General features: G+C 38.6%; 1 protein-coding gene across 1 annotated transcript; it reads right to left on the bottom strand.

Moving 5' to 3' along the window:
* Nucleotides 1-246: 246 nt before the first annotated feature.
* LOC113833508 (interferon-induced protein 44-like) lies at nt 247-21,371 on the bottom strand. Its single transcript, XM_035451572.1, has 9 exons — nt 21,236-21,371; nt 20,577-21,040; nt 19,152-19,188; nt 17,832-18,027; nt 17,542-17,688; nt 10,077-10,248; nt 8,071-8,171; nt 1,684-1,857; nt 247-540 (listed from the first exon to the last, which is right to left on the bottom strand). Exons 2-9 carry the CDS (start codon nt 21,028-21,030, stop codon nt 466-468), a joined length of 1,356 nt encoding a protein of 451 aa, XP_035307463.1. The 5' UTR covers nt 21,031-21,040; nt 21,236-21,371; the 3' UTR covers nt 247-465.
* Nucleotides 21,372-26,099: the final 4,728 nt, after the last annotated feature.

Here is a 26,099-nt window from a genome sequence, read left to right as displayed (position 1 = left end):
GTGTTGGCTGTGGATCTCTTCATCTGCTTCCATCAGCAGCCTGGGGAAGCCTTTCTGATGATGACTGGGCTAGGCAACAACTTATGAATACAGAAGAAGGTCATTGTGAATTATTTTATTGATTTTTTTTCTATCACAGGTCTCTGTTATAGTCATCTTTTTATTAACATTGTCTAGGTTGAGGTTTATCACTTGTAACTCATAGTCACAATAGTAGAATTTGAAAATGAATGACACATCCTTGAGTTAGATTTGGGTTTTATAACGACAAACTTTATTTTTTATAGGTACAGAATATAAATCCAACAGGAATTATGGTTGATTCTCATAACTGATTAATTTTATCTTGTTCTCCTGTTTATCAAAGGACTGTTATCTTGCACATGTACTTCTCCCTGGCACAGTTAAGATGCATTCTAGTTTCAGCTCCTTTCTTCCCTGTTTTCTCATTGTTCTGTTGATGAGTTAATTGTTACTATATGATGAATTCTCTTGTTTTTTGTTCTTTCTGAGCACTTGAGAATATGTCCTTTCTGATACCTAAGAAAAGAGAAACAAAATGTTCTTAGTGGGTTTATAGTGAGAAGCAACCAGAAGGTTGCTAGCAAACTAAGCGCACCCTGGCTAGGAGCCTGCACACCATAAGAAACTGGAGAAGCCCAGGTGAGTCAGACAGCCAGCAGTATGATATGTTCCCAATTCTTTCAGAATTAACAGTCAATAAAGATGATATAGTACTCTAATTCGATGAAATAAGATTTGAATAAAACACAGCAAAACTTCCATTTAATCTCTTATGGTAGCAGTGCAACACATTCCAGTCACAGATTAGTAACAGAACATACTGAAAGACAAGATGAGTCTACAATCACAAAGGACAAATATTTCACTAGAAGGAGCCACACAAAATGAAGCAGAAATAAGTGAGACTGGGGGAATCAAAAACCCAAGTTAAAAATGTCACAAAAAATATTTCCACACTTGTATATTATAGCATTATTTACAATAGCTAAGGATGGAAGCCAACTAGGTGCACAACAATGAGGAATGAATATAGAAAATGTGTAGTTTACACACATGGAATTTCTTTCAACTACAAAACAAAAAGTTAAATTATTCTCAGGAAAATAGATGCAACTAAAGATGCTCTATTGAGCAAATTAGGCCAGTCTCAAAAGACAATATTTTCCCCATTTTTGGTTCCTAGATCTTTAGACAATTGTGTGTGTGTGTGTGTGTGTGTGTGTGTGTGTGTGTGTGTATGTGTGTGTGTGTGTGTAACTCGAGTGCATGCGTGCGCATGTAGGACCAGATACATTTGGTCCTAAGGAAGGGACAGATCCTCTAAGATCACATCTGATGAGAGACAGTGTTGATCCAATCCAGGTCTAGGTCCCAAGCAAAGCAGCCCAGTGTGAAAGAAGAGGACAGAGGTGAGCACATTATTTTCAGTCAGTGAAAGGGATATATCATTTTGTAATTTTCATTTTAAAACAAGAGTGAAGTTACGCAGATCTTCCAAAAAGGAGGAAGAATGCAGGAAGGAAATGTACAGGCTAAAGGTTAAAGGTCAGAGCTACTCATATGCCAATAGCCCAGAGACAGACCTACCAGGTAAGCAACAAACTCAAATAAAACTTAGCCAAGTTGATGATACTTCAAGCTCTGAGATCACCAGTCTACCTGGTTGTCCAATGGCAAGTCTTCTAAGAAGTCGTTGGCAGTATTCAGGATCTGTCTCAGTGCCAAGAGGATTAGCCTGTCCTTCACAGGGTCCAGATGCCATTCCGAGACATAATTACTAACCACCAAGATGTCAGAAAAAGCAAAACCAAAGTCTCTGTGGACTGCTTCTAGCTGAAATACAAAATTTAAAAACCAGAGTTGTGTAAAAATGAGAACAGAGTTTGATCCATGAGAATACATATTAAAACAAATATCAGTACTAGGAAAGAGAAAAGAGGATGCCAGGGGCTTGCTAGTCTACCAGTCATGTCAAATAAATGTGCTATAAGGTCAGTGAGAGACTTTATCGAAAAAAGTAAAGTGGAGATCAGTTAAGAAGACACCTAACTGAATCATGACTTCATACATATGTGTAATTATACACATATAAGCATGAGCACACATACAAACTCACACAGATACATACACACAACCTCTCAGATGTCTCAAAGTAGTAAAAAGTCTGATTCCAATGTAAATTATCAGAGAAGTAATAAAAAGCAAGAGCTTGGTTATCATTTTCCTATATTTTAAAAAAAAGATCAGACCTTCTGCAGCACGTTCTTGAGCAACTTCACATCGAGTTCCAATATCACCATTATTTTTTTATTTAAAATGTCTTGATATAGTAGACATGACTTAAAAACAAATGGTGTGCTCATTGGTCATTAGGATTAATACTGTGAAAATGACCATCCTACCAAAACCGAACCACAGATTCAATGAAATCCCCATCACAATTCCAACATAATTGTTCAGAGAAAGTGAGCAAACATCTCTGACTTCATATAGAAACACACATACAAAAACAAAGAGAAACAAGATGCCAAGACAAACCTGAATAACAAAAGGACAGAAAGACTGGTGGGGGTATCGCCATCCTGTATCTGATATTGTATTACTGAGCTACGGTAATAAAATCAGCATGGTGTTGGCATAAAACAGGCATGTGAATCTATGGAATCAAAGTGAAGACCCAAACATAAGCTCACACATCTATAGACATATGATTATTGGCAAAGAACATAGAAATACACACTGGAAAAAAAAAGAAAGCACCTTCAACAAATGGTGCTGGCCAAACTGGGTGGCTACATGTAGAAAAAAGATATAGATCTATACTTACAACCCTGCAAAAAAACTCAACTCTAAATGGAGTTTTACAAATCAGTTTAGGACCAGATATACTAAATCTAATAGAAGAGAACGTGGGGTATAGCCTTGAACTTATTGGCACGGGAGAAGACTTTCTGAATAAAACACCATTCGCACAGCCACTAAGACCAACAACTAATAAATGGACCTCATGAAACTGAAAAGCTTCTGTATGGCAAAGGACACCATCATTTGGGCAAACCAGCAACCTACAGAATATAAAAAATCTTTGACGATTATACATCTGATAGAGTGTTAGTATCTAAAACATATAAAGAACAACAAAATAATAAGGACATAAAAATAAGCAACCCAATTAAAAAGATGGGGTACAGAAACTAAGCCAAGAGTTCTCAAAGATGAAAGACAAAAGACTAGGAAAAGTTTATAGAAATAGTAAACATCTTTAGTCATTACAGAATGCAAATCAAGACTACTTTGAAAACTTCGTCATATCCACAGTCATAATGGCCAAAATTAATAAAACAAATGACAGCTCACACTGGTGAGCACATGTCGAAGAGAAACACTTACTAATTGGTGCTGGGGGTGGGGGATGACAAACTGGGGTGCAGCCACTATGAAAGCTGGGGTGGTGGTTCCTTAGGAAGCTGAAAATGGACCTACCTCAAGATCCAGCTACACTACACTTAAGCAAATCCCCAAAGGATTCCTAATACAGAGACACTTTCTCATCCATGTTCTTTGTACTCTATTCGTGATAGTCAGAAATTGGAAACAGCCTAGGTGTCCAGCAACTGACTCATGGATAATAAAAAATGTGGTAGATTTACACAATGAAATATTATTCAGCTGCTAAGAAAACTACATTCTGAAATTCATAGGTGGATCTAGGGGAAAAAATCCTTAGTGCAGTAATCTAGACCCCAAAACACTAATTCTTTGTATGTTTACTCTTGTATGTGGATGCTACCTTTAAGGTTTTGTTATGTGTGCTACAATCTGAATAACCATGTAGATTGGGTACTTAGTAAGGGACTGCTGGGGAGAGGAGTGGGGGAATTTAAGGGAGAAATTTCCCAAGGAATGGAAAATCTAATCCAGTGTTTCAGAGAGATAAGGGGGAAACTAGAATAGGAAGATTAAATAGAAAGGAGGATGGGAGAAATGGGTAAAGGAGGAAGGACAATTAACACTGAAGGCAATTTGAAAAACAGTAATGAAACCTACTAAGGTATAAGATTCCTAAAATAAATACATAACATAAAAGGAATATGGATGGAGTCATCAAATAATAGTGGCAACAATGCCCCAACTAAACATCATATACTAAGTAAAACCTTCTGTGCCAGAGATGAGTTACATCTTTTTGAGTCATTGGCAAAAAGGATCTCATGGATTCCCCCCGACGCCCAAGAAACATCACATTCTATTGCCAAGTTACTAATTTCTCTCCACAACATGATAGTAATGCCTTATTGCTTAAGATACCTATTTACATCGTAGAACACAGAGAAATTGAGGCAGTATCTCACTAAAAGCCTCACCCCTATAACCTAGTATTCACAGTACTAGATGATGCTTTGCAGAAGGAGAAAGATAATATCTGTACCTTCCATCTACTACCCCTGTGAGCTACAACAGTGACCTTCCTGAAAGATATATACTGGTGCAATATTGGGGCAAATGTTATGGGAGCAGCCATCCCCCTTTAGACTGGATTTAAGGCACACTCCAGGAGCAGAAAATCATCCTTGGCGCTACTGAAGTGACCAAGAACCTGAGACCAGGGGCCTAGGAGAAAACCTAATATTATTATTGTGCTGAAGGAGCAAAGCAAAAAAGTGACTCACAATGTCACTGTGCTAGACACATGGATAAATGCCTTATTCAGCCCACAGCAGAGAAGCTTCTCATAGTAGGAGAGACTTAACACAACCAACCAAAACTATACAATGTACAGAGAGTGAAGGACTTTGGAGCACTCAGCCCTAAATGGGGTGTCCTCATCAGACTTCTCCCATCAGGGCGGTGGATCTATGCAGAAGAAGAGGCAGAAAGGTTTTAAGAGTAAGGAGGCAGAAGTGGTGTGTGACTACAATAACACTGTGTCTTTTAGACACAACAGGACTTGACACACACACAAACTCGCAGAGAATGTGACAGAATGCATAGAGCTTGCAAAGGATCAAACAGAGAGGGGAAGTGAACACAGGCTCCCACCCCTAAATTGGAAATATCTGGTATTGGTACCCACTGGCAAAAGGAAAATCAGTGGGAGTGTCACTAAATATGTTAACCTTTGGGCAGGCCCTATACCCAGGAACAGTTGGCCAACACAAAATGAAATTCGTGGGTTGTTTTTGTTTGTTTGTGGGAGGTTTGTTTTATTTTGTTTTGGCTTTTTCATTGGTTTGTTTGATTATTGTTTTGTGGGGTTTGTGATTCCTTGGGGTTTATTATTATTTTTTTGTTTTGTTTTGAAAGTGAGAGGACACACAGTTTGATGGGTATGGAGGTAGGGAGTAACTGTGACAAACCAGAGGAAGGAAAAACATGATCAAATTTATTGTAAGGAAAAACTGAGAACTCTTAAAAAACAAAATTGGAATGGGCAGAGAAGTGAGGCAAAACTTGAGATAAAGAGGAGAAATAAAGAGGAGGAAAAGGAGGAAGGGGAAAGATAGAAGGAGAGAGGGAAATAAAAAGAAGGAATGGGATTTCTTGGAGCACTGATAAGGAAAGGAAGTGTTGCCAAGAGAGAAGAGAGAGTGACATAATAAAGGTCAGTAAATCGAGGGCAAATAATGGACACTGGTGGAGAAGGGATGCCATTTTTTACATGAGCATGGACTGTGAGGCCAGATGGTATTAAGTGGTTTCTGTACTTGTGTAGAGTACCAACAGAGGTACATTAGGAAGACAGCAATTCGAAACAAACAAACAAAATGAATAGCCACTCCCTGTTCTATAGCGATTCTTATGAAACTGAAGCAATTTTAACACGCATGAACTATTGTCCACAAATTCCAGTTTCCTTTTATAAGACATGCCCAGGATAAATCAATTTTATTAGACTTGTTTAACACTTAATTCTTGCTTAGACTAGGTCATCCTGAACATAGACCACCTAGGCTGTCAACATAGCTCAGTCATTTCTTAGCACTATTATTAAACATTGGCAAAAGCTTGCTTCTGGTTCATTTGGTCTCCTCATCTGTAACACAGCGTTAACTGTCCCCATCTCCGAGGATTGTTACCATGATTGAATAAGAAAAATCTATCACGCATGCTCACAACTAGTGCTCCCTCATCTGCATGTTTCTGCCTCCCATCTACTCTTCAGCTGTGTTAATTTTTAGAGATCTTAATGGTGGATAAATGGAGACTGTCTGAAGTCCATGGCTTCTGCATTTCTGTCCACTTCAAGTACCCAGCCGACCATTACACTGAGAACTCCAGGTATCTCAAACATTCTACATTTTTGCCCTCTAATACATCCTTGCTTAAATTCTTTTTCACTTTTTTGTCTCTTCTCTTACGAAAATCCTTAAACAGTATCTCCCAGTGTAAACTTTGCAGTTAAATAATCCCCTGTGATTTTTTTTCTCCTTCAAATCACCAAAACATGTTACCTTCTCCATTTTCTTACATGGTGTTTATCGTATGTAATCATGTCATACATCTGTCTACTTCCTCTTCTTCCACTTCCCTATGTGCTCACTTCTGCCTATAAAATTACAATCACTTTAGTGCAATGATTGTCCTTGACATCTGTGTATCAGATTAGAGGTTATTGTATTGGTTTGATCATAAAGAAATCAACAAATATTTGCTGAATTAAATTAAATCGTAGCAAATATAAATAAACAAAGTTCAACACAAAGATAAGTTGCATGTGGTACAGAACTAAATAGACAATTCTCAATAGAGGAATCTCAAATGGCAGAAAGACACATAAGAAAGTGTTCAACATACTTAGTCATCAAGGAAATGCAAATCAAAACAACTCTGAGATACCATCTTACTCCTGTCCGAATGGCTAAAATCAAAAACACCAATGGCAGTTTATGCTGGAGAGGGTGTGGAGAAAGGGGAACACTTCTCCACTGCTGGTGGGAGTGCCAACTTGTACAGCCACTTTGGAAATCAGTATGGCGACTCCTCAAGAAAATGGGAATGAGTCTACCACAAGATCCAGCAATTCCACTCTTAGGCATATACCCAAAAGAAGCACATTCATACAACAAGGACATATGTTCAACTATGTTCATAGCAGCACTATTTGTAATAGCCAGAAACTGGAAGCAGCCTAGATGCCCCTCAACTGAAGAATGGATAGAGAAAATGTGGTACATTTACACAATGGAGTACTACTCAGCGGGAAAAAACAATGGAATCTTGAAATTCTTAGGAAAATGGATGGAACTCGAAGAAACCATTCTGAGCAAGGTACCCAATCACAAAAAGACAAACATGATATGTACTCACTCATATGTGGACCTGCTTTATGATACATAGTAGTGACCGTGCTTTATCAGAGCTGTTTTTAATGATGTTGCTCAGAATGGTTTCCTTCCAGATTATGATTGAGAAGCTAAGTTTTAAAAAATGGTGCCAGGTACCACAAGAGTAACAGAACTGTGATGTTTTCTGGGATTTTGTTTTTTACTTTTTTGTTGTTGTTTTGTTTTTTAAATGGAGTGTTCTGGAGTGTACAATTTTGTTCAAATGACTGCAGAACCTGGAAAAGCTGTTGCTACTATTGATGCATAAGATACTGCTATTATTGGTCTTTTTTGAATTTTAATTTTAAAAGAATTCATATATATATATATAATATATAATATATATATATATAATTTGAATTTTTGGAAACTTTAGCTGTGCTGTCAACTTTGGAAAAAAGTATCCCAGTTTACTGTGTTGAGTTGGCATTGTACAAAAATTAACAGCCATATTGGTCTAGAAATGTTGAACTTAATTTTTTCCATTTGTACAAGGGTAACACACTGTATTAAATATGTAAGGTCTTATCTACGTGGGTTTGATTACAAAAACTAATTAAAGTATTCTCTATATAACAAAAAGATAAGTTGCATGGATATTCAATCTTCTAAGCCTGGGAAATGTCCCTAACTATCCTAGCAATTATTTTACTTCATCTTCAGTTTAGTAGTTATATACTATGTATATAAATGACATTCCTCATGAATGTCCACTCATTACCTTGAGCTTCAGAGGCTTACAGCTGTATATGTCTATAAGGTCTCCTTTTGTAATCAGATCCAGGCTATCCGCGTGTGTAAGCAAAGCCACATGCAGAACACCTGTGTCAAAGAAACACATAGGATTTTATCCTTTCAGATATCAATGGCATTTCTAAATTAATAAATTATTAGTTTTGCTACAGGCAAGCAATGCAGCAACTTAAGATTTAGGGAGTTCTCAACCTCCAGTGACCCCTCCATCTATAACACACACACACACACACACACACACACACACACACCTCCATCTATAACACACACACACACACACCTCCATCTATAACACACACACACACACCCTGGAATTTCTTCTGGATGGGATGTCTCCTTTGTTCCAAGCTAAGAAGTAAAGCTCACAAGTAACCACTTAGAAGAACTAACTAGAATTTACACCATATTATTGTCAATTGATATTCAGTCCTAAATGTGTTGTCTTAATGGAAACTAGAGAAAATGCCAGAGAAGATAGGGGAAGACACTCCAAGAGAGAAAAATCACCATGACCTCATGAATAAGCTACTCCTACTTTATAGTTTTGGCAAACAAATCCCTACACAAGATTTTAAAACCTTTCTATTTCAGTGAGCAGGTAAGTCAGTCATTCCTTGCTTCTCAGTCAAATTTGTGATAGGCTCTTTCACACTCCAGTGGATAAGACCAAGAAAGGCAGAGTTGGGATCCTGAATCACCAGCTTGTGTTCTTCTGCCTTTCTGCTGCCTTTATCTACCAGGCATTTTGTATGTCTACTCTTTTTCTTGCTAGAATATTTCTTTCTATTTTCTAATCCTGTAAGGACCAAAAGGAAAGATGTAGCATGTAGGCAGAAGTTTCTTCCCTGACTGGTTCTACAGCCCTTTAGTCCCAAATAAACACACTGAGGCTTATAATAATTATAAACTGTTTGGACAATAACTCAGGCTTCTTACTGGCTAGCACTCTCTTAGTTATTAACCCATTTCTTTTTTAGATTAATTTTTATTTAAATTAAAAACAATCTTATTTTACATACCAATCCCAGTTCCCTCTCCCTGATGATGGGGGAAGTCCTTCTGTGTATATGTTTGTCTTATTGGTTGATAAATAAAGCACTGTTGGCCAATAAGAAAGTAACTTAAGCAAGACTAGGAGAGAAGGAGGATTCTGGGAAATGTGTGATCCCAAGGAAGAGAGGATGCATGCCGCTGGAGTCCATGATAAGATAAGTCTTTATAAAATATATAGATTAATGGTTATAGTTGATACTTAAGATAGAGCTAGCAAATAAGAAATCCTAGTCATTGGCCAGCAGCATTGCAACTAATATTAATCTCTGTGTGTTATTTGGGGGCTCTATTGTGGCCGCAGAACGCAGGCAGCTGGTGGAAAGAGTTATTGTTACACCCTAGCCCATTTCTATCAATCTATGTATTTCCATGTGGTTTTGGATTACTGGAGACTACTCAGACTGCTTTCTTCCTTGGCAGCTACATGCTGTCTCTCTGGCAACTCACCCTCTGCATTCCTCCTCCCAGCATTCTCCGAGTCTGGAAGCCCTTACTATTCTTCTTGCATGGCTACATCCTTCCTGTCCATTGGCCAAAACAGCTTTATTCATCAACCAATAAGAGAAACATATTTTCACAGAATACAAAAGGACATCCCCCATCAGGAGCAATTGGTCAAAAACTATGTGACAAAGTATCAAGTTGGTATTTGGTTGCAGTTGGCTACTCTTCAACTTGTGTAAAATTTACAAACAAAATAGTCAGAGGGAGTTCCTATAATTTTAGCAATTTTAACATATTGAGGGAAATTGAGGTTAAGTCACATGTGAGTAGTCATACAGCTGTTGAGATCTCAATTGGATGTAACCATGTTGATGAGCTAGAAAGACTCACATTTGTGATCACTGTAATCTCATTCACTCCCCAAATTTCTGTTGTAAAGTTTAGTTACTTTCAGTAGCAAAATGAAAGGACGCTTACCACATCTTATCAATGTCCTTCGAATCCTTTTTATCTTTGTGACCAGTCCATAAGAGAGCTGTTCAACAGAATTGATATCAAACACAAACACCACACAATGAATTTTGTCCTTCAGCAGGGAGTCATGAATGTAGTTTGGATGGTTTGATGTGATTGGCTTCATGGAATTGAACTGTAAAGTAGATAAGAAGACAGAAGTCAGAGCACTCATAAAGGAAGTTGGAATCTTTAGACAGAGTGTGTTTGTTCATAAACTATACTCCAGTCCTATGCATTTGAACAAATTCCCAGATCTCTGATATTAAGAGGCTGACCATTAGGATTGCTACACCAGCTTGTTTCTTGGGTTTATTTGATTGGAAAGTCTTTTCCCAATCCTTTACTCTGAGGAAATATCTGTCTTTGACAGTGAGATGTGTTTCTTGTTTGCAGCAGAAGGATGGATTCTGTCTTTGTATCCATTCTGTTAGTCTGTATCTTTTTATAGGCAAATTAGGACCATTGACATTGAGGGATATTAATTATCATTGATTGTTGATTCTTATTTGTTTTAGATTTGGTGGTGGTGGTGTTAGGATTTCCCCACTTTTTTGATGTTTGGTAAAGTGGGATTATCTATGACTTCAAACTAAAATCAATCAAAAGAAAGAAGAAGGGCACTTTATACTTATCACAGAAAAAGTCCATCAAGATGAAGTCTCAATCCTGAATATCTATGCTCCAAATACAAAGACAACCACATTCATAAAAGAAACATTACTAAAGCTGAAATCACACATAAAGTGTCACAGACTTATAATAGGAGACTTCAACACCCCTCTCTCACCACTAGATAGGACCACCAGACAGAAACTTAACAAAGAAACAAAAGAACTAACAGAAGTTACGACCCAATTGGGTTTAACAGATATCTATAGAACATTCTATCTGAACACAAAAGAATATACCTTCTTCTTAGCACCACATGGAACCTTCTCTAAAATTGACTATATACTCAGCAATGTAGCAAACCTCAACAGATACAAAATATTGGAATAACCCCCTGTGTTTATCAGACCACCATGCCTTAAAGTTAGAATTCAACAACAACACAAATTGCAGAAACCCTGCAAACTCATGGAAATTGAATAATGTGCAATTGCACCATTCCTATGTCAAGGAAGAAATAAAAAAAAGAAATTAAAGACTTCCTAGAATTTAATAAGAATGAAGACACAACATACCCCAACTTATGGGACACTTTGAAAGCAGTGCTAAGAGGAAAGTTCATAGCACTAAGTGCCCACATGAAGAAATTGGAGAATAGTCACACTAGAGAATTAACAGTGCAACTGAAAGCTCTATAACAAAAGGAAGCAAACTCTCCCCAGAGGAGTAGATGCCAGGAAATAATCAAACTGAGGGCTGAAATCAATAAAGTAGAAACTGGGAAAACACTACAAAGACTCAATGAAACAAAGAGTTGGTTCTTCAAGAAAGTCAAGAAGATAGACAAACCTTTATTCAAACTTATCAAAAGACACAGAGATAATATGCTAATTAACAAAATCAGAAATGAAAAGGGGAACATAACAATGGATACTGAGGAGATACACAGAATCATCAGGTCATACTTTGAAAACCTGTACTCCACAAAATTTGAAAATCTAAAGGAAATGGACAATTTTCTGGATAGATATCACTTACTAAAGTTAAATCAAGAACAGACAAGTGATTTAAACAGTCCTATAACCCCTAATGAAATAGAAGCAGTCATCAAAAGTCTACCCACCAACAAAAGCTCAGGGCCAAAAGGTTTCAGTGCAGAATTCTACCAGAAATTCAAAGAAGGGCTAATAACAGGACTCCTCAAATTGTTCCACATAATAGCAGCAGAAGGGACATTGACAAGCTCTTTCTATGAGGCTACAATTACCTTTGTACCCAAGCCACACAAAGACACAACAAAAAAAGAGAATTGCAAGCCAATATCCCTCATGAACATTGATGCAAAAATATTCAACAAAATAATGGCAAATTGGATCCAAAAACACATCAGTGAAATCATCCACCATGATCAAGTTGGCTTTATCCCAGAAATGCAGGGATGGTTCAACAAATGAAAATCCATCAATGTGATCCACCATATAAACAAACTGAAAAAGAAAAACCACATGATCATCTTGCTAGATGCTGAAAAAGCCTTTGACAAAATCCAACATCCCTTCATGATAAAGGTCTTGGAGAGATCAGGAATAACAGGAACATATCTAAACATGATAAAAGCAATATACTGCCAACAGCCACCATTAAACTAAATGGAGAGAAACCCAAAGCGATTCCTCTAAAATCAGGAACAAGACAAAGCTGTCCACTCTCTCCATATCTCTTCAATATTATACTTGAAGTTCTAGCTAGAGCAATAAGACAAGAAAAGGATATCAAAGGGAAACAAATTAGAAAGGAAGAATCAAATTTTCACTATTTGCAGATGGTATGATAGTCTACTTAAGTTACCTGAAAAATTCTACCAGGGAACTCCTACAGCTGATAAACACATTCAGCAAAGTAGCAGGATATAAAAGTAATTCAAATAAAAGTCAATAGCCCTACCATATATAGATGATAAATGCAATGAGAAAGAAATCACAGAAACATCACCCTTCACAATAGACACAAACAACATAAAATATCTTGGGGTAATGCTAACCAAAAAAGTGAAAGACCTGTACAGTAAGAACTTTGAGTCTTTAAAGAAAGAAACTAAAGAATATGCCAGAAAATGGAAAGATCTCCCATGCTCTTGGATAGGTAGGATCAAAATAGTAAAAATGACAATCTTGCCAAAAGCAATGTACAGATTCAATTCAATTCCCATCAAAATCCCAAAACAATTCTTCACAGACCTTGAAAGAACAGTACTCAACTTCATATGGAAAAACAAAAAACCCAGGATAGCCCAAAAAACCCTGTACAATAAAGGAACTTCCAGAGGCATCACCATCCCTGACTTCAAGCTCTATTATAGAGCCATAGTTCTGAAAACAGCTTGGTATTGGCACAAAAATAAACAGGTTGACCAATGGAATTGATTGAAAACACTGATATTAACCCGCACACCTATGAACACATGATTTTTAACAAAGAAGCTAAAGTTATACAATGGAAAAAAGAAAACATCTTCAACAAATAGTGTTGGTATAACTGGATTCGGACATGTAGAAGATTGCAGATAGATCCATATCTATCACCATGCACAAAACTTAAGCCCAAATTCATCAAAGACCTCAACATAATTTCAGCCACACTGAACTTCCTAGAAGAGAAGATAGGTGGTACCCTCGAACAAATTGGTACAGGAGACGTTTTCTGAACATAACACCCTTAGCACAAACTTTGAGATGGACATTTAATAAAAGGGACCTCCTGAAAATGAGAAGTTTCTGTAAGGCAAAGGATACTGTCAGCAAGATAAAACGCCAGCCCACAGAATGGGAAAAGATATTCACCAACCCCACATCTGACAGAAAGCTGATCACCAAAATATACAATGAACTCAAGAAGCTAGCCACCAAAACATCAAACAATGCAATTACAAAGTGGAGTGCAGAACTAAATAGAGAATTCTTAACAGAGGAATCTAAAATGGCTGAAAGACACTTAAGAAAGTTTCAACATCCTTAGCCATCTGGAAATGTAGCTCAAAACCACTCTAAGATACCATCTTACTCCTATCAGAATGGCTAAAATCAATAACACCAATGACAGTCTATCTGGAGAGGATGTGGAGAAAGTGAAACACTCCTTCATTGCTGGTGGGAGTGCAAACTTGTACAACCACTCTGGAAATCAGTATGGCAGTTTCTCAGGAAAATGGGAATCAGTCTACCTCAAGATCCAGCAATCCGTCTCTTGGGTATATACCCAAGGAATGCACACTCATACAATAAGGACATCTGTTCAACTATGTTCATAGCAGCATTATTTGTAATAGCCAGAACTTGTGAACAACCTAGATGCCCCTCTACTTAAGAATGGTTGAAGAAAATGTGGTACATTTACACAATGGAGTACTACTCAGCAGGAAAAAAAAACAGTGGAATCTTGAAATTCACAGGCAAATGGATAGAACTAGAAGAAACCATCCTGAGTGTGGTAACCCAGTCACAAAAAGACAAACACGGTATGCACTAATTCATATATGATTTTTAGACATAGAGCAAAGGATTACCAGCCTACAATCCACACCACCAGAGAAGCCAGGAAACAAGGGGGACCCCAAGAGAAGATTGTATAGTCCTTAGAAGAAGGGGAGGGGCACAAGGACCCTTGGAGAAAGTAGAAGCATGGGCGGGGTGGAGAGGAAGGAGGTGGGAAGGGAAGAAGGGGAGGAGGGGAGAGAACAAAAGGACTGAGACAGGGGAGGAATAGAGGAGAGCAAGAAAGGAGATGCCTTGATAGACGGAAACTGTACAGGTATGGAGAGAGGTCTGGCACAGGGGAAGTGTTAGAGGGATCCACAGGGATGACCTCAACTAAGAATCCAAGCAGTGGTAGACAAAATGCCATTAATTCCCTTTCTCTAGAATGAGATTGGTGTCTACCTTGGTTACCATTCCTAGAGCCTTCATCCAGTAGCTGTTTGAAGCAGAAACAGGTACCCACAGGTAAGTACTGAACCATATTACTGCAATCCAATTGTGGAGAGGGAGGAAGGATAAGCAACAGAGCCAAGATGGTGCTGCAGAAACCCACAGAAACAGTTAACATGACCTAGTGAGGGCATGGATACCCTAGTCATAAAGCTGGCGAAACAGCATTGGACCGAACCAAGTACTCTGAATGTGAGTGCCAGCTAGGAGGCCAAGACAGTCTATGGGACCTCTAACAGAATGATACCAATATCCTTGAACTAACAATCACTCTGCCAGGTTCTGTCTCACAGAGATATTGGCATAAAGACAAAATGAGATCTGCACAATGTCTTGATTCTAGGTCTATTCATGCAACAAAAACGTGGTATAGCAGTAAGCCATAGGATATTATAACTCCTCTAAAAATGAGGAAAACAAATATGTATGTATATTCTTTGATATTGCAAAGGGAAAGCAAGTCAAAAATTATTATGGTTTCCTATATAAAAAACAAAGGCATTTGTGTTAATAAACAGAGAAAGAAGATCAATTCTTTAAATATTTTTATTCTACAAATTTGACGTTATGTATATAAATAATAATAAGTTATAAAATAAAACAAAATCAAATGTTAAAACAAATTCATAAATCAAATTAAACGTTGTACTTAGTTGGGATAACTAGAGTCAAACTATTACTGACTGACTGTAAAACAGTATAACTTGTGTGCCCCATAGCTACATATGAGTGCATGCTCAACATCGCGTAAGAACCTGCTAGAATTGATCTATTGTCTCCAGTTTTGATTCTTATTTTACTAAATAGTATTAAATATGATTAGGCAACTTACACTAGTAATGGAGTCTGTTCTGAAGCTACCATGTGACATGAAAAAATTAGTTGCGATACAATATTTAATCTATACACTCTACCATCCTAGAGAACAAAAACTCTCAATTGGGGAGAAATTCAACAAAAATATAATTAGAAAAGGTTAAATAAAATGTCTCTGGTCTTTAATTTGAATACATATATATGAATTTATAGGATAGCTTATCAGAGAAACATGTGCTTCCCTGAAAAGTGAAAGAAAAAACACCCAACAAAGTAGCAACAAGTTTTCTAATGCTACAAGCCAGGGCTTTGTAAAGAAGAAACTGACTCCCAATACAGGAAGGGAAACAAAAAGCTCTGGCAGGGGATCCAGTTCCACCACAGAGAAAAAAAAAAAACACACACAGAAAAGACTTGTGTTTCTGTCAAAAGACCTGTGGTTTAACTTACAGAGGTACTACTGGTCCCAGCATTTGGAGATAGAAAAAGTACAGTATATCAAAATGCATCAAGTATATTCAGTTTAAATTGAGTTCACAATGATAATAAAATAGTATCTTATTATTAATGGCAAACTCTCAGAAAACAACCAAGAGCCCATTTCTTTTATTTCCAAGTCAGATTTAATTTTTCTGTCAGTATACTACAGAAATAATAGTTTAATCAAATGAAAATCAACCAGCCCCAGAAATAAGGTTTAACTATTTGTAGACATAAATAAACAGAGTAGCAGAAATGTGAAATCTCAAACAAGGGAAGTCTTCGTGTTAATCTAACATTTGCTCATTGTCAGACACAAATCACTTTTTTAAAAGTGATACTATTATTAATTATATCCGGACTGTATTTTCCCTTCCCTCCTCTCCTCGATGTCTCCCCAGCCCAGACCCCGCATCTACTCCTCCTTTGCGGCTTTCAGAATAGGTCAGGCCTCCCACGGATAATCAACCAAACATAGTATATCAGGTTTGCAGTAAGACTAGGTACCTCCCCTCATATTAAGGCTGGACAAGATAATCAAGGTGCCAGAAAAGTTTGTCTATTGAGGTTTTTCAGACATCCATTTTTAACCAATACCATCAAATGGCAAAAAGGGATCAGCTGTCACGTGGTTTCTGAGCACAGTGATTCCACAGCTTAAGGGCTCCACCCTCACAACATAACTACTTCCCAAAGCCTCCACCTACCAGAGCTATCACACTGATGGCTGGGACTTCAGCATAGGAAACCTGGGGGAAACAAATATTCAGTCCCTGATCCTGTACTGGCTGGTTTTGTGTCAACTTGATACAAGCTAGGGTCGTCAGAGAGGAGGGAGCCTCAATTCAGGAAATGTCACTATAAGATCCAGCTATAGCGCATTTTCAAAAATTTGTGCTTATGGGGGAGGGCCAGCCCATTGTGGGTGGTGCCATCCCTGAACAACTGATCCCGGGGTTTGTAAGAAAGCAGGCTGAGCAAGCCAATAAACAGCACTCTTTCATCAGCTCCTGCCTCCAACATCCTGCCCTGTTTGAGTTCCTATCCTGACTTCCTTTGAGGATGAACCATGACGTGGAAGCATAAACTAAATAAACCCTCCCCAACTTACTTTTGGTCATGGTGTTTCATTAAAGCGATACTAACCCTGACTAAGACAATGGCCATGCTGCGATGCTCAAAAATGGAAACTTCTGAAATTAATAGCCCCAGGAAAGTTCTCACATTCCCAAGCTTCTGCCTTCAGGTCTCCTGCTAGCAAAGGTGGTTATTTATGTAATTCATACAGATGGGTGTCTGTTTCACAGAAAGCAGTCTAAACAACTGATGGCTGTTACAGTGGGTGTAACGGAAGAATATTCTGAATTTTTTTAATTCCTTGTGAAATGTCTATCAAAAAGGAACAAAGGAATTTGAAATGAGTGCCCTTTAACATGCTGAAGCGATTATCTTAGTCCAGTGTACACCAACTGGAAGGTGGGCAAAAGCAGACATTTTAAAAATCAACCCATGATTTTTAAGAATCGGTAAAATCTTACCTGGTATCTGTCAGGAATGTGGCCTTTTAATATGAAGTCTATGTCATCTACATGCAAGCCAGCTTTCTGACTCAGCCCCATTGAGTCACACAGAACAAACGGCAGGGGGAAACCATCACTCCCATATGTGACGGGATATGTCCTAAACTGAAAAGTGAAGGACAACAATTTGAAAAGGACATTTCCTTATTTATAAATTTAAATAAAGTCTCATGAAATTGAGTGTCAACATGGTTTCCAATAGAGCTTATTTGAACCAAAGAAGCCTGGGTAGCCTAAAATATATTTACCTTGTCAGATACCCCATTTACGTCACAGCCCACCAAGGCCTGGTGTGTGATGCTGCCTCTGAAAACGGACTTGACTGAGTTGACAAAGCTAGACTTTCCGGCTCCAGTCGGACCCAGGAGCAGAATCCGTGCTTGCGGAACCAGGTCTCCATAAGGCTTATATGTTCTCAGGGTTTGCAATAAATTATTCTGTATCCTATTAAAACTCAACACATTTCAAGAATTAGCTGGTCAGCTCACATGACCTCACCATACATCTCCTAAGAATTTACTTATCTTCCTTATATTATTTATAATTAGCAGCTTGCCTTCTTCCCTGGACACACAAGACTGTTGCATAGGGTGGTTTCAATGAAAATGTCCCTTGTAAGCTTACGTTTCTGAACACTGTCTTATGTTGGTGTTTGGGAAGAGTACAGGATCTTGAGAAGGTGGAGCCTTGCTGGAGGAAGTGCACCAATGAGCACAGCGTTAGGGCTTGTAACCTCACCCACTTCCTCTTCTTTCTCCCTGTGTGTCTGACACCAGCTTCCTGGTCCTGGTACCATATTTTTGGGGACTTTTGCTATGCCTCCCCTCCCATGACGGCCTCTATCCCTCTAGAACCCGAAGCTGAAGTAAACCCTTTCTTCCTTGAGTTAATTTGGTTGTGGTATTTTGTCAGAACAACTGAACCATAGCTAATACACTACCCTAAGTCATATTGTAAAAGAAATAAAAACAAAAATAATACTTGCAACTAAAACTGCTAACTTACATTACTAGACCTTGCAAATTCAGCAATAAATATCAACCGTGCCAAGTGTGAAGATCAATATATGATATGCATTTGAAGTTTATCGAAGTAGACCATTTCTAACATGTTCTCAAAAGTCATTAATAGATTCTCTGAGCACATTCTAAAGAAAAAAATTTACTATAAGAACTCTAGCCGGATGGTGGTGGTTCATGACTTTAATCCCAGTACTTGAGAGGCAGAGGCAGGCAGATCTCTGTACGTTCCAGGCAAGCCTGGTCTAAAGAGTGAGTTCTAGGATAGCCAGAGCTGTTACACAGAGAAACCTTGTCTCGAAAAGTCAAAAAAAATTTCTAAAATCAATGTAAGCAAATTATTTTCCCCTAAGTATATACCATTAAAAATAGTCCCTCCGACTCAATGTTCTTTTAATGTTACTAATATCAATTGTTTTATGATTATAGACATGAGCTTTGGTTATTCTTTGATGGTCTATATATTAGCTGTAATAATTTGTGTTATCAATTTTGTTGACATACATTATCATAATCTAAAGTAATAAAGATTAAAAAATATTGACTTACACAGCAATGTCTCTCCTCTTTTTCTCATCCAAAAACTCTAAGGAAAATAACAAATAATAGAGATTATAAATTCTTAAATGTATGTCTGGTCAAATGAATGGGAGCAAATCCACTAGAGACAAATATGTAAGTAGTATTTTCACAGGAAAAAGCAAGGGGGGAGGGGAATTGCCTGTTTTGGAAACACAAGAGCTCAGGAGGAGTGTCTGCACATGAGCTCTGCCCTCTGCTCAGTGGCCGTGTGGACCTCTTTGCCTGATCAGGAACTGGATTAGGAGTGTCTTCTGAATTAGAGAAGCAGAACTTAGAAATATAGACAAACCAAGGAAAGACTAATATTAATTGATACTTTCCCTAAAAATGGTAATAGGTCTGAAAGATACAAGTGCAGAAATGCATAAAGATAATTTGTTTTAAAAATAGGCACATGTTTTTGTCAAAGCCAGCTATTGGTAGGAACTCCCATTTAGTCAAAGCAGTCCTGGGTCAAAATAGAAGATAAAAGTAGATAAAAATAAATTCTAGCCGCTGGAAAGATAATGGTTGTGCAGCAAAGGCAGAGGACTAGAGACAGGACAGTTGTTCAGGTTCAGGGTGCTTTGCTTTTTCTTCCTTTTTTTAAGAAAAATACTTTTGAGGGGGTAGATTTAAAACTGAAACCATTAGCCTAACAATGCTATCAAATCTGTGATAACTCTCACTATTGGGCCATATGTAGAGAAAGCAAGGAAATACCATTAAATTACCAAAAGCAGATAGAATTAAAACTGTATGAAAGTAAAAGAAAATCTTTGAGACTTTATAAAGCATTTCTGAAGTAGCTTCAAAGTCTGAAAGGCAACTTAAAACCACAATTATGTGTAAACTTACTGTGAATACTGTCCAGCAACTTTGTGATAAAATTGAGCTATATCCTGACAGGAAATAAGGAATATTTGAAAGCAGAAACAAAACAAAAAGTGTAGGAACTCTCAAGAAAATGAGTAATCAATAAAATTAGGGATGTAAGTTGTAAAAGCATAACCAAGTACAAATGAATGTAGCAGCTGATTCTTTTAAACTGAAATAAACTAATAACTTCCTACCCTAGCCAAGGAAAGCCCAATCTATGTGATCACAATATTATGAGATGTAACACAGCCAAACTCACAAAATAATAATGGTAATAATAATGACTACAAGCAAGTGGGGTGGAGTTAGTATGACACTTAAATATTTCATTACCCATGACAAAAGGTTAGATCTTATGTTAAGTGGTCTCATTTCATGATTGAGTTTTAGCAATTTCTGGCCAGGTGTAAGCATGGCTCATCTCTCCAGATTGAAGAACCCAAGATCGAAGGTGCCTTTTGCACAGGGGTATGCCATCTAAAAGCCACTAAATATGCAGGGGAGAACTCCGTAGGCTTGTCTAAGCAAACGTACCTTCGCATCGAAAAGTTTCACAGTCGAGAATATCCATGGGAGAACATTCGGGAGGCAGTCCGAGCTTTTCACATATCTCTGAACTTATAGTCACATTTTTCTCATCTAACACTATATAGAAACAAGGAATACAATCGAAAGCCTGTCTATCATAGAACAATAAAGCTGGCAAATATGGTCCTATTAGGCATGCTGAAACTTCAGTCTCCTGGAGTGCAAAAAGAGTGATAGACATCTCTCTTTTCTGGAAGCCTTCTTGCAAGTAGGCACCAACAACACAGTTTTCGCTGTATAGCACAACCATGGTAGGACCATTATCCCAACATTTCCAGAACAAATCCTGCTTACAGAACTTCTGCACACTCGCTTTATAAAGAAGACAAAACCGTTTTTCTCCAAAATAATTCTGCAGGCACTTTTCTTGCAACCACGTCAAACGAGTTCTCATGGCCATACTCGACAGCCTAGTGGGAAAGCCAATACAGTCCTCATTAAACACTGAAAACCAGACAGATGCACACAGAGGTCTCGTTTACTCTTGTTTTCTCACAGAACATTAGTGAACATGGGGTAAATACATAGCAAGAAAATCACTACAAAAAATGTTCACTTAAATAACTGCTTTCAAAAATTTTAAATACTCTTGTTGCCATACATACCAAATGAAGAGTCTGCACAAAGGCTAGCGCCAGGGACAGCTTCTGCCTCAGTAAACAATCCTGCAGTAAACTGGAAACCTTTCCACAGCCTGCAGCTTCCTGCTTAGGAAATGAAACTGAAATTCTGCCTGCCTAGTCATACTGGCAGTCAGCCAACTTCTGCAGTGGCAGGGCCACCTTTTTACCCAACATAATATTTTACAGATTATTTGGGAGTTTCACATAATACACCCTAACCATACATCTCAGTCTTCCCAGACCCATCCCTACCTCACCCCACTCCCACCTGTCTCCTTCCCCCAAAGGAAAGAAAGAAAAAAAAAAAATCCAAGTCTAGTTTGTGTTGCCCATATACTCACTGGGGCATGGCCAAATTCCCAGTGCCCAGCCCCTTAAAGAAAACCCATTACTTCCCCACCCCCAACCCCTGCCAGACGCTATCAACCTTGAAGAGAGACACTTCAGCATCCCTATCATGATTTTTCTGAGTTCTCTTCAGTGGCTTCCTGTCTAGACTGTATTAGGGGGGCAGGCTATCACAGACGCCTCTACGTCTCTCTCATTGTCTACCGTGAGTCTGTGGCCATCAATGTCACTGTAAAGGGACTACTTTTATACAGCAAAGTCAGCCCAGAAGTGCATTAGGAAAATTTAGGAACCACATTCCCACATGCTGCTGAGGTTTGTTTTTAAAGGTAAATGGGTATGCATGGACATACACAGCAAAATTACAACCTACTGTACCTCCAAAGCACATCTCAAAGTCATCCACTTCTCTCATTCCATGCCATCATTTTATTCTAAACCTCCATGGGCTGCTACGACAGCCTCCTCTCTGAAGAAACAATGAGATGAGCAAGCAGAAACACCCTGCCCAACAGCTGGCTACAGGGAGAATGTCACTTTGCTCCCATCAAATCTCAAGGAAAACAAAGGTGGCCAACACTGTGGACACTGTGGGAAATACACTAAGAAGAGTATAGAGAGGAATGGGGAATACCTTGCCAGCAGGTATGAGAAACAATGGCCTTGTCTTCACTTAATAATAAGAGTGCCAGAGACTCAAAGTAGCAAAAGCAAAGCACTTCATTTTCTGACTTCGAGAAGTTGGAGTCAGCTTAGAGAAAAGTCAAAAATAGAATTTGATGGAGAATACTGGGTTGTTTTTGTTGTTGTCTTCTTTTCTTTTTCTGCTCTCAAGTGCATTTCCCTATCCCCTGAATTTCTCTTTGGCAGGGTTCTTTGGGGAAGAACAGTTTCCCACTCATCTAGCATAGGCCAAACCCTCCATCCCCCTGAGGCTCAAGATCCTCCCAGCTGTCCTGATAGGTCAGCTGGACTACATAGTTAAACCCTGAGGTAAACTGAAAAGTACCCAAGTAAGCAGGAGCCAGGACTGACCAGGGAAGGCAGGAATCTAGTGTCTCCTGATTATCTGTGATACCTTGGGGAGTTCAATGAACCTCATACTGACGATTGACTGTAATGATTTAGTCCTTATACAGGTCAGAGGAGAAGGTGGTGGATGGAACAGTTGGAGGATTTATAGTGGCAAAAGCAGTGAAGAGTGCTCAGATCCAAGATGTCTTTCAAACATAACAGAAAACGGAGAAAGTTTACTGGTGGGATAGAAGCGGGCTAGCTGGGGTAGGAATGGGAATGGGAATAGAGAAAAAGATTTTTCTTACTTGAGCATGGGATGAATGGTGAGACTATTTGTCATTGATATGAGAATATTGGGAGAGTTATTAGGGGAAGACCAGGTATTCTGTCTTCTACTGGAAACTGTATGTGAAGACTTTGTTAGTGCTTGGTGTGTGAGGTCAAAGACTAGGGAATGATGGTAACCTGAGAATCATCAGCGCCACACATAGAGATACATAAGTGAAGAGAAACTTTCAGTAAGTGCAGCTCTATGCCAAACCTTGTGCCTTCCTCCCTCTTTTAGAAGTTTAAGAAAACTTGTGGGAAGCAAGAAGAGTGAGTTGTTCCCAGAGCCAAGGAAGGAAGGAAAAAGTGGTCAACCACTTTAAATACTGTTCTGTCTTTCAGAGTCTCCTCCACTGAGCACATGGAGAAGAAAGCTCCTTCTGTGGACAACCTGTATGGCTGTGAGAAGAGAGCACTTGGGTTATAATCTTGAAAAGCAGAAAAGTGTTGGATGCTGAAACAGGAATGAAATTGAAGACACAACATCTCCACAGTTGAACTGAAGAACAAACTACAAGATCTATTGACAACAAGCAATCCAATGATGGCCTCCTGCATCAGCCATGATTAATTGCTCAGAGGGATCGATCAATCAGATGTTCTCATACTCTGCTGAGAAAGCCTTGTGCCGAGTTTCTCAACCTTCTGAAAGTGTGTGCTCTTGGTTTCCTCAGCATCACTTGAAGGATGCTAGCAACAAGGAAAGCTTTTTTAAGCTGACCCCAACAGAGATGGGACAACCCCATGAAAAACTGTGTCAGAGACTGGGCAACGATAAGCTGAGAAAGTTAGATTATAAATACAAGAATTTGGGCAATCAGAAGGAGTCAGATGCAATGTCCTCACTGAAGACATGTGGTCAGGGTCTACTGATCCCTGACCTAATGGGACACATGATTGTATTGAGTTCACTGTCTGAAATCTGATGCATCCGAACACTTGGCACCAGGTGACAGTACTATTCAGGGAGCTTGTTAAACCTTTCCGATTTGGGGCCTAGCTAAAGAAAGTGAGTCACTGGGTCTGGAGCATGTAGATGTGGCTATTTGTGGTCCAGATCAACCCTGATACCTACCTGATCTTTCTGCTTTCTGATCCACCAAAACGTGAGGAGTTCCAGCCATAGTCTCCCACAGAGCTCTTCTATACTTTCTCCACCAAGATGAACTATACACTCTAAAACTGTAAGCCAAAAAACCTTCCTCTCTTAAATGCTACTATCAGGTATCTGGTCACAGCAATGAGGAAACTGACTAATACATTATCTCCATTTTTGACAACTTCTTCTAATATTAAGTTTACAACCAGGAATCAACCTGGGAATAATAGATATCTGTTTGTTCAGTGATATGTCCAGAAACCTTAGGTTTAAAAAAAAAAGTCAGTCAAACTGAAATAAATAAGATTTCTCTTCTCACTAAAAGAATAGTGATATGAAGAGAAAAATAGAAGATATTTGAGTTTGTTGGAGGTGTCCTTGTTTCCAGTGAACAATAACCCAGAGGGCTGGAGTCTTGGACACTCATATGAATAACACTGTGCAGACTGAGTAAGTTATTTCTAGAACTCTGTGTGTGTGTGTGTGTGTGTGTGTGTGTGTGTGTGTGTGTGTGTGTGTGTCTGCAGAGAATAGAAATTAATGAAAAATAAAGCCATACATTTTTTTTTAAAAAAAAAAAGCAAGAATGGGTAAATGGAAGGGCTTAGAGGGAGATTTGTATTCCCTGTTAGGCATGGTGGCACATACATCAAATCCTAACCCTGGGGAGCCCGAGGGGAAGCATAGTTAGTTCAAGGACAGTCTGGGATAAAAAGAAAGAAAACTAAAGAAGAAATTGATATTACATTTTCCCTTGAATCTGGTAAGACAAAAATGTTCCATATGAGTTTAGATTATTGATAAACTCCATCTTATTGTGGAAATTACTTTAACTATGTAAAGATGTGTTTCATTTGTTTCATCTTGCCTGCCTTAGGCACCTGATTGGTATAATAAAGAGCTTAACAGCTAATGGCTAGACAGAGAAAGGATAGGTGGGGCTGACAGGCCGAGAGAATAAGGAGGAGAAATCTAGGCTTAAGAAGAATGCAAAAAAATGAGAAGGAGAAAAGAACAAGGATAAAGAGGGGGACATGCCCAGGGACAGGGGCTAAGCAGCTACCAGACAGATAGATATAGAGAGAGCAGGAAAGTAAGTTATGTAGCCAAAGTCATTAAATTCTACAAAACAAGTCTCTATTTCATTATTTGGGAGCCTGGTACACCACATGGGTTTGAACTCCCCAACTTATATCTGTACTGATTCCCTTAGTGTGAAGCACTCACCCTATAGGTCAGTAATATATTGAATTTGCATAGAGAGAGATTAATTTCAATTGGTCAAACTATTAGCCTCATCTAAATTTCAAGACAGGAATATGTCTTCCTGTTGCATAATCTATAGATCACAGACAGGATATTATTAAGATCATTGATCAGCAGAGATCTCTAGTAGTGACTTCAGCATCAGACTGAGATGATCCTAAATGATCAAAGCTTGTCCACTCATCTCTGGAGAGTGTGGACCCAGCATGGCACCCAATGCAAGCTTTTTCCTTATAATTAATTCTAGGCCGACCTTTTACTAATGAACCAACCTGCAAAGTGATAACCCATCAAACTGTTTTTCTTAAGGACACATAGTCTCACACCGTGAAGCACATACTCTCAGCATCCTGTGGTAGATATTGGGTGAGTGCACATAGCCACACACTTCAGAAACCATCACTTGGTATTGCAAAAGTCTCACCTACCACTACTCGAAGAGCTCTGTCACCAACACTTGAGTGGTTTCCACACCACCCTTCTGCCTCATGCTGTACTCATCTTTTGTCTACTATACGATTTAACATACTGTTTTTTATCAAGGAAGAATTTAATGACTTTGGTTACATAACTTGCTGAAAGCTAAGTCATATAAAGTTCCAGAAATCCAGAATAGCCTCTAGAATGCCACAAAGTGGGAAGTCCCACTACCACTCAGTGTACCAGAGAAATATTTGGGGAATCAATAAGTCATGGGAGATCTCCTCCTAGACAGAAGTTCCAGCCTTCTTGAGTCCCTCCCTTCCCAGACTTTTCCTGTGTGGATTTCAGTTTCATATTTGATTCCAT

This window comes from Cricetulus griseus (genome assembly GCF_003668045.3).
Source record: "Cricetulus griseus strain 17A/GY chromosome 1 unlocalized genomic scaffold, alternate assembly CriGri-PICRH-1.0 chr1_0, whole genome shotgun sequence".
Classification (NCBI taxonomy): domain Eukaryota; kingdom Metazoa; phylum Chordata; class Mammalia; order Rodentia; family Cricetidae; genus Cricetulus; species Cricetulus griseus.
Note: the sequence above shows the minus strand (reverse complement) of the source record. Positions and strands in the feature narration are given on the sequence as shown.